We start from the raw sequence: 8908 nt of genomic DNA, 5'->3' as shown, positions 1-8908 counted from the left end.
CACACTGCATGCATGGTGCACGAACACACAGCTTCTAGGCAGGGGAACCTGGGTGAATGGTGGTGTTCCTGGAGGGAAGGGGAGCTGGTCTGGGGTGAGAAGGAACTTTTCTCACCTACAGGGTTAGGGCCTGTTGCAGCTCCCCGACGCCCTGTAACAGCCCCTTTGTATTCCAAGGGCAGATCCGGGAAGAACCGCAGAAGTGACCTCAGGGTTCTGGGAGGGCTGTGGGCTGAGGCCCCTCTCTCCTCTTGTGCTCTCCCCACAGGTCCCCCAGTCATCGTGGTGCCCCCCAAGAACAGCACGGTCAATGCCTCCCAGGATGTTTCCTTGGCCTGCCGGGCTGAGGCGTACCCCACTAACCTCACCTATAGCTGGTTCCAGGACAGCATCAATGTATTCCACATTAGGTGGGGCTCTGGGGTGGGTGGGGGGCTGGTAGGCAGCCTTTGAGGAGCCCCTCAGCTGAGCAAGCCTGGAGCCCGGCCCACATGTGCCATTTTGCAGCCGCCTGCAGCCCCGAGTGCGGATCCTGGTGGACGGCAGCCTGCGCCTGCAGGCCACCCAGCCCGATGACTCGGGCCGCTACACCTGTGTGCCCAGCAACGGCCTCCTGCGCCCACCCTCGGCCTCCGCCTACCTCACGGTGCTCTGTAAGCCTGACCCAGCTCCCTCCCCAGCCTGCTCCCCCTCCCCTGGGCCAGGCTGAGCTCCTGCCCTCCAATCTGCCACTGCTTCCCCCGCCCCCCCAGACCCAGCCCAGGTGACAGCAATGCCTCCTGAGACACCCCTGCCCATAGGCATGCGGGGGGTGATCCGGTGCCCGGTCCGTGCCAACCCCCCACTGCTCTTTGTCAGCTGGACCAAGGACGGGCAGGCCCTACAGCTGGATAAGGTAGGGGCCTCGGGCCGGGGGAAGGAAGGGCATAGATTGGTGTTCTGGTCAGGACAGCTGGGCTGGGGTTAGCTCCGTGGAATTCAGGTGGGCCACTAGGGACACGCTTCTTCCCTGGGGCTGTGTGGGCTGTTCGGAGAGCAGGAGCACCACATCCGTCCTTAAGGAGGGCACAGCCTGGAGGGGTAGGACAGCGCACACGCTCTGTCGAGTTGGGGGGGGGTCACAGTGCCTGTGGGGACATGAGGCTACCGAGAAAGCTCACGGGGCAGGTTGGGGCCAAAAGGGAGCACTGTGGATGCCAAGTGACTATTCCCTCGTTCCCAGGCAATCTTTGTTTGTCTTCAAAGAGTACACATTCTGCGTGGGCTACCACCGCGTCCTTGAATCTCAGTGCCCCCCAGGGCTTCCGCAATAGGACTCAGTACATTTTTGTTGAACGTTAGAAAAAAAAAGTCTGCAGGCAGTTGTCTGAGCAGAGGTGTGATAGTTTGGGAGCTTGGAGCAGGAGTTGAGTCTGTCAGTGAGTGGAGGACAGAGTGGACGCAGGGAGAGGGGTTCAGAGGCTGTTGAGAAGGTCCAGGGGAGAGGTGAGGAGGTCATGGGGGTGGACGGGCTTGACCCCTAGACAAACGCCTTCCCAGAGGACAGAGCTGGTGAGCATTTGGATGGGGGAGTGGGGAGTTAGGAGTCTGTGGTTAGTAGGGACAGTGAGGCCCTTAACACAGAAATAGGGAAAGGAAGGGCTTTGGCGTGGAAGATGCTGACTTTCATCATGGAGTGCTGGAAAGACAGATGGGGGACACCCCAGCAGGCAAGGAGCCCCCTACCAGGGCTCAGCTCCAGGGGGCGCCCCCGGAAAGAGAAGTGAAGGACTGGAGTTCAGAGAGGGGTCAGGCCTGGAGGAGGAGTCCTCTGCAGGGAGGCGCCTTTCTTCTCCCTCTCCCGCCCCTGCCCAGCTGCTTTGACTAGTGGCCATCTCCTCTCCTCTTCCCTCCAGCTCCCTGGCTGGTCCCAGGGCCCGGAGGGCTCACTGATCATTGCCTTGGGGAATGAGGATGCTCTGGGAGAATACTCCTGCACGCCCTACAACAGTCTTGGCACCGCAGGGCCCTCCCCGGTGACCCGCGTGCTGCTCAAGGTGAGGCTGTGGCCGGGCCAGCAGCACTGGGCCAGGTGGCTGGGGATGCGCCCTGGCTTTCGCCGGCCGACCAGGGGGTGGGACAGTCAGCGTGGGGAGGGGCTTCCGAGTCTGTTTCCCACGGTGGGCACAGTCGTAGCTACCAGACACCGTCCCAGAGGTTTCTGCAGAGATGGTGCTGGGAGGTGGGATGGGAGGCACACACATCCCCAAAGTAAGATACCCCGCCGGTCCAGCTCACTAACCTTGGCCTCTCTGGAGGGGGAGGGGTGAGTAGCAGAGGGGAGGGTGGAAGTTCTGTGGAGGTTTATACATCCCCAGAGAGGCCTCCCAGCCCCCAAGTCCTTGTGCAGCCCCCCATTTCCCTTCAGCCCTGCCAGGGAGCAGAGACTACAGGTAGGGAGATGGGGCCTGAGATGGGGTGTGACCGGAGCCCCCCGAGAGAGGAGTGTGGTCCTTAGATAGCAGGGTGAGAGGCCCCTCCCGATGCCAGATCTGGCTTGCAGGCTCCCCCAGCTTTTCTAGAACGGCCCAAGGAAGAATATTTCCAAGAAGTAGGGCGAGAGCTACTCATCCCCTGCTCAGCCCAAGGAGACCCCCCTCCTGCTATCTCTTGGGCCAAGGTAAGGCTCCCGATCCTGCTCTGCCTGCGTTCACGCCCACTACGCCCCTGCTTCTCCCTGCCCCTGGTCATTCTGTGGGAAGGAGGGGGCGGTCAGGGGCAGGGTGGGGAGGACACTGGAGCTGCCCTTGGTGAGGGGTGGCTGCGTGTGTCCTCAGGGCTGACCAGTGGTTCTGTAGGTGGGCCGGGGGCTGCAGGGCCAGGCCCAGGTAGACAGCAACAGTAGCCTCATCCTGCGGCCACTGACCAAGGAGGCCCATGGGCGCTGGGAGTGCACCGCCAGCAACGCTGTGGCCCGAGTGGCCACCTCCACACATGTCTACGTGCTGGGTTAGTGGCTGGAGGGCCGGCCGGGGGCTAGAGGAAACCGTGTGGGACAGGAGATGGGGGGATTATTTTTGGAGGTCCTCGTGGGCATGGTGGTTGAGGGAAGCTGGGATGATAGGTAGAGGTCAGAGGCCCTGGGACTCCCCTTAGCTCTTCACTTTCCCTCAGGGCCCTGACCATCATCCCTCTCTCAATTCCCCCTCCCCAGGCACCAGCCCCCACGTTGTCACCAATGTGTCCGTGGTGCCTTTGCCCAAGGGTGCCAATGTCTCCTGGGAGCCTGGCTTTGATGGTGGCTATCTGCAGAGATTCAGTGTCTGGTATACCCCACTGTGAGTGACCTGCCCCTGCCATTCCTGTCCCCCCCCATTCCATCTGACCCTCTGCCCTTTCCCTCACCCCTCCAGCCCAGCCTTGCCCTAACTCTGCCCTATTTCCAGGGGATCTGAGGTGTTCAGGGCCCAGGTCCTGAGACCCCAGAAGGCTGAGGGGAGGGGACAGGTCAGATCTCCGGGCTCCAAACCTTCCTGGCCCTTCTAGTTCATGAGGTGCCCCCATTTCCTCATGTCCTCCAGGGCCAAGCGTCCTGACAGAACCCACCATGACTGGGTGTCCCTGGCAGTGCCCGTGGGGGCTGCTTACCTCCTCGTGCCAGGGCTGCAGCCCCATACCCAGTACCAGTTTAGTGTCCTAGCTCAGAACAAGCTGGGGAGTGGGCCCTTCAGCGAGATCGTCTTGTCCGCCCCTGAAGGTGAGAGACCTCTGCCCTGAGAGCAGCTGACAGGGTGGGAAAGGACTGGTAGGGAAAACCCGGATGTGGGATGACCTGGGTGGGAGGGGTCAGAGGTGCCGGGCCCCTTGGGGTCCACAGGAGTTTGTGGAACAAGATCCAGATTCGTCTTTAGGGGCTCTGGGAGAATGGTTGGGTACGGAGGTGGGGGCAGGGGTGGTGGTGAGAGAGGGGTTGGAGGGCTGGCATGTGGTGGAATGGTCAGGGGACAGGGGAAGGGCACTGGGAGCCCTATCTCCATCATGCCTATCTGTCCTGTTCAGGGCTTCCCACCACACCAGCTGCCCCCAGGCTTCCGCCGACTGAGATGCCACCTCCCCTGTCACCTCCCCGAGGCCTGGTGGCAGTGAGGACACCCCGGGGGGTGCTCCTGCATTGGGATCCCCCGGAACTGGTCCCTGAGACGCTGGACGGCTATGTCCTGGAGGGACGGCAAGACTCCCAGGGCTGGGAGGTGCTAGACCAGGCAGTGGCAGGCACGGAAATGCAGCTGCTGGTGCCAGGACTCATCAAGGTGTGTGGGGGAGGCGGCCACAGGGAGCTTCCTCCTCTCGGCTGTCCAGGCCCCAGCTCCAGCCCCCAAACCTCAGCTTCCCACCCTAACCTCCCAAGTGCAGTCTTTCTGAATGGGGCTGGGGTGGGTGGCGCTGGCCCCTGACCCCCTTCCTGGACCCCCACCCCCAGGACGTTCTGTACGAGTTCCGCCTTGTGGCCCTCGCGGGTAGCTATGTCAGCGATCCCAGCAATACGGCCAACGTCTCCACTTCCGGTGAGAACCGGGCGGGAGGGCAGAGCGCTGGGCACGGGGGGCTCCAAGCCCACTGTCGCGGGCACCGACCCCCTCCCCTCCTCGTGGCCCCTCGCCCAGGCCTGGAGGTCTACCCCTCGCGCACACAGCTGCCGGGCCTCCTGCCCCAGCCGGTCCTGGCCGGCGTGGTGGGCGGGGTCTGCTTCCTGGGCGTGGCTGTCCTCGTGAGCATCCTGGCCGCCTGCCTGACCAACCGGCGCAGGGCAGCCCGCCGCCGCCGCAAGCGCCTCCGCCAAGGTAGGCCCCTGAGGCCGCGCCCCGCCCTCCCTAGGCCCCGCCCACCGGGGGGTTGGAAGGCCCCGCCCACCGGGGGTGGAAGGCCCCACCCCCAGGCCCCTCTGCGCGCGGCCAGGTGCGTCCTGTCCTCCTGCACAGTCCCCGGGGCGGGAGGGCTTGCCAGCGGGCGATGGCTGAGCCTCAGCGCCTGGGGCCCTGGAGGGCCTGAGTTTTGCCGGTGTCCTCTCTGGTTCTCCTGCCCGAACAGATGCGCCCCTTATCTTCTCTCCGCCCGGCAAGTCAGCTCCACAGTAAGTCTCTCCACCTCCTCGGCCTCCTTCTGCCTGCCCTCTGCGCCCACTATCTCGGCTTCCGTGGTGGTGCCTTGGGGTGGGCTGGGAGGGGCGGAACAGAATGAGAACGAGGTGAGGGTGGGAGTGCAGAGACCCCAGCTTGGGGCCTGTCCACTGTTGCCTCTGCCTCTCCTCCACCTCTCCACCGTGTGGGTCCTTGTCTCGGGTACTCTCCCTGGCTCTGCTCTGTTGTGCAGCAAACTTCTCAAGGCCTGATGCTGGTTCCTGGGAGGGGGACTGGCCCCCTGCCACAGAGCCTGATCTCCTGTCCTTCCCCAGCTCTGCTCCGGGCTCGGGCAGCCCCGATAGTGTGGCGAAGCTGAAGCTCCAGGGTTCCCCAGTCCCCAGCCTGCGCCAGAGTCTGCTCTGGGGGGAGCCTGCTGGCCCCCCCAGCCCCACTCCAGATCCTCTGCCTAGTCGGGGGCCCTTACCCCTGGAGCCCATTTGCCGGGGACCAGATGGCCGCTTTGTGATGGGACCCAACGTGGGGAGCCCCCAAGAAAGGTCAGGCTCTGAGCGAGCTGAACCTCGGACCCCCGCCCAGCACCAGGCCAGGTCCTATGACTGCAGCAGCAGCCCCAGTGGGATGCCCCAGCCCCTCTGCATTGCAGACATCAGCCCTGTGGGGCCGCCTCCCGCAGCCCCACCTTGCCCTCTGCCTGGCCCAGGACCCTTGCTCCAGTACCTGAGCCTGCCCTTCTTCCGGGAGATGAATGTGGATGGGGACTGGCCCCCTTTCGAGGAGCCCGCTCCTGCTCCACCCCCAGATTACATGGACACCCGGCCCTGCCCCACCTCCTCTCTCCTTCACCCCCTGGACTCCGACACGGTGTCCCCCAGGGCAGCGCTTCCTGGGGCTGTGACGGGGGCCGGGGCCACCCCAGAGCCCCTGTACACAGCACTGGCTGACTGGACGCTGAGGGACCGGCTGCTGCCAAGCCTTCTCCCTGCTGCCCCTCGGGGCAGCCTCACCAGCCAGAGCAGCGGGCGGGGCAGCGCCTCGTTCCTTCGGCCCCCCTCTACGGCCCCCTCTGCAGGAGGCAGCTACCTCAGCCCTGCTCCGGGAGACACCAGCAGCTGGGCCAGTGGCCCTGAGAGGTGGCCCCGGAGGGAGCATGTGGTGACAGTCAGCAAGAGGTGAGGACAGTCCCTGCTCATCCCTGCCCAGGCTCCAGTTCCTGCCCAGACTTCCCCTAATGCCCTGTGCCTTCCGGGCTCCACCCCCACCCTGGGACCAGGAGAACTTGTCTCCTGTTAGAAGCTTTTGCTGAGGTCCAGGGATCTTCAGGGGACGCATGGCCCCACCTGAGCTTGGGGACTCTGGGCTGGGGCTTTTTTGGTCACCTTCAGTTCCTCCACCCAATACGGGACATTTGTCCCTTTTAACAGGAGGAACACGTCTGTGGATGAGAACTACGAGTGGGACTCAGAGTTCCCCGGGGACATGGAATTGCTGGAGACTCTGCACCTGGGCTTGGCTGGCCCTCGCCCCCGACCTGAAGTTGAGCCAGAGCTAGGTGTGAGAGCCCTCCAGAGAGGCCGTGTGGCCTTGCTGTTCCACGTCTTGCCCGTCTGGTTCCCGTCTGGTCCCAGTCGGGCCCCGTGCCCTAGGCTTGCTCCCACTCCTGTGCCTCATCTGCACCGGCTGGGCCTGGGCGGCTTCGTGGTGCCAACGACCCTCAGACCTCTCCCTGTCCTTGTCCTGCCCTCCCCTTGCAGATGTGAAGACTCTGGAGGAGGGCGGCCTTCCGAGCGTGGCCCATGCCCCGGGCCCTGAAGCCCGCTGCGCTGCCCTCCGGGAGGAGTTCTTGGCTTTCCGGCGCCGCCGAGATGCCACGAGGGCCCGGTTACTGGTCTACAGACAGCCAGTCCCCCATCCTGAACAGGCCACTCTGCTGTGAAGGCTGGGTGAAGGCACACAGGCCCTGCACGCGAGGGCCCCACAAGACCCAGCTCTGGCCTGGGACACTGCTTCTGCCCCTCTTTGGTGTCCAGGCACAGCCCCTGATGGTGGGCAGGGGTGGGCTTGGTATGAGATGTCTGCTGGGCCCCTAGAGCCTGGGGACTGAAACAGGGATCTTAGGTCTGCCCGTGTGTGTGTGTGTGTGTGTGTGTGTGTGTGTGTGTGTTGATGGTGATGGTGTTTGTGGTGTGGGTGAGGTTTTTTACAGGTGAATAAAGAAAGTCTGAAAAATGTTTCTGTGTGTCTTATGCCTTTGAATCTGAGAGGGAGGTAGGAAAATCCCTGAACCCTTAAAAAGGAGGGGACTCTTCCTGAATGAACAGAGGTTCATTCAACATCCTTGTAGAAAGCATTTATTGAGTGCCTACTGAGGTCAGCTACTAAGACCAGCCATTGAGTTAGATGCTGAGAAAACAAAGTTCACTAAGTCAAGCCTTTGCCCTTGGCAAGTTCCTTCTAGTCGGTGAAGCAGGCAAAGGGACAGTTACAGTGTGATGTGATAAGTTCTGTGATAAAGCTTTGTGTTGCATATTGTGGTCGCACAAAGGAAGGTGTCAACAATGAGTGCTTACAGCATGTGCTGGGACAGTGCTACCTATGGGGGGGTCCTCATGGAGTGGGAGTAACAGCAATAGCGAGCAGCTGAGCCCCCACTTTCTCGGCGGGGCAGGAAAGCCAAGAACTCCTCCTGGAGGGCAGCGCAGCGGGCTTCAGGGCCCGGAGCATGGGCCACGCTGGGAATGTGCTCATGGGACGACTTTAAGCTCCTTACACGCTATTTCCCACCACTCCGAGGTAGGTGGAATGCCGGGCTCCATTTTCTAGACTGGGGAACTAAAGCATAGAGGTTTTAGGAATTTGTTCAGAGGTCACACAGCGGGTACGGAGTAGGGTAGGTCAGAAGTTGGTCAAAAGAGGGAAAGCACCCCAGGCAGAAGGCACAGAGGAGTGAAAACACTTGGTCTCCCAGGGACTCACTTGGCACTGGATTATAAGATTGGGGAAGAAGGGATGGCGAGGTGGAGGGAGGACACTGGTGGTTGATGTCCTTGGAAACCAAGCTAAACGGGTAGCTTCTACCAAACAGGAAGAACCCCACTGTCTGATGAAGGCAGGGACTCCACCCGAGGGGCACAGCTCAGGAGAAACCTGAAGAGGGGCGCTCCTTCAACCCCTAAACTATGCTCCCCTCCACCCTCAGACACAGAACTGCCCACCTCCTTCTCTCCTGAGGCCTCCTCTTCTGATCCCTCCAGGATTAAGAGACGCCAGGTCAGGGAGGAGGAGACTAAGGGGAGAGAAGTCAGATCTGAACCCTGGGTCCCAAGGCTGATCACACCCCTTGAGCCCTGGGCGAAGAGTGACCTCACTGTGAGTTCCTGCCCAGGCCTGAAGAAGGCGAGAGCAGGGGCACGTGCGGGTACTGCCCTGGCCTGCAGCCCTAGTACTGTCACACCCTAGTCACTTGGGGGGCCGGGAGGGTCTTCCTGCGCTTCCGTTCACCTAACCACCCTTTTCACATCAAGAGGTCTCTTCCCACATAAACACGACCATAGTCTTGAGCTAACCTTCCAGGCGAAACGCTTCCCACCAAGGCGTAGGTTTAAGAGCTCTGGGCTGGAGGCCGCGGTTCTCACGGGTAGAGACCACTACTGTGGCCCGCGTAGGCCCGGACTCCCCAGATCCTTTCGCCCAGGCTCCCGCGCACCGCCCCCCTCCCCAAAGCTCTGCCCTCCGCTCCCGCGCTGTGGCGCCTTTAAAGCCTCTGGGCGCTCGCCCCGCCCCGGGTCCGC

At 62.4% G+C, this 8908-nt stretch overlaps 1 protein-coding gene across 2 annotated transcripts in view; it reads left to right on the top strand.

Annotated features, from left to right (window-relative positions):
* IGSF9 (immunoglobulin superfamily member 9) overlaps positions 1–7315 on the top strand; it is a 14283-nt gene extending 6968 nt beyond the window's left edge. Inside the window, exons 6-20 of one of the 2 annotated variants that reach the window (XM_044916277.1) lie at positions 269–410; positions 508–653; positions 801–895; positions 1896–2036; positions 2543–2659; positions 2838–2988; positions 3194–3317; positions 3561–3736; positions 4039–4289; positions 4460–4544; positions 4644–4820; positions 5068–5110; positions 5432–6289; positions 6542–6669; positions 6872–7315. In XM_044916277.1, the coding sequence (XP_044772212.1) occupies positions 269–410; positions 508–653; positions 801–895; positions 1896–2036; positions 2543–2659; positions 2838–2988; positions 3194–3317; positions 3561–3736; positions 4039–4289; positions 4460–4544; positions 4644–4820; positions 5068–5110; positions 5432–6289; positions 6542–6669; positions 6872–7053 (2816 nt within the window). In that variant the 3' untranslated portion in view covers positions 7054–7315. Of the gene's footprint in view, positions 1–268; positions 411–507; positions 654–752; positions 896–1895; positions 2037–2542; positions 2660–2837; positions 2989–3193; positions 3318–3560; positions 3737–4038; positions 4290–4459; positions 4545–4643; positions 4821–5067; positions 5111–5431; positions 6290–6541; positions 6670–6871 lie in introns of both variants that reach the window. The other variant, XM_044916276.1, reaches the window with a different exon arrangement.
* The last annotated feature ends 1593 nt before the right edge of the window (positions 7316–8908 follow it).

This window comes from Neomonachus schauinslandi, chromosome 6 (assembly GCF_002201575.2).
Source record: "Neomonachus schauinslandi chromosome 6, ASM220157v2, whole genome shotgun sequence".
Lineage (NCBI taxonomy): Eukaryota > Metazoa > Chordata > Mammalia > Carnivora > Phocidae > Neomonachus > Neomonachus schauinslandi.
Note: the sequence above shows the minus strand (reverse complement) of the source record. Positions and strands in the feature narration are given on the sequence as shown.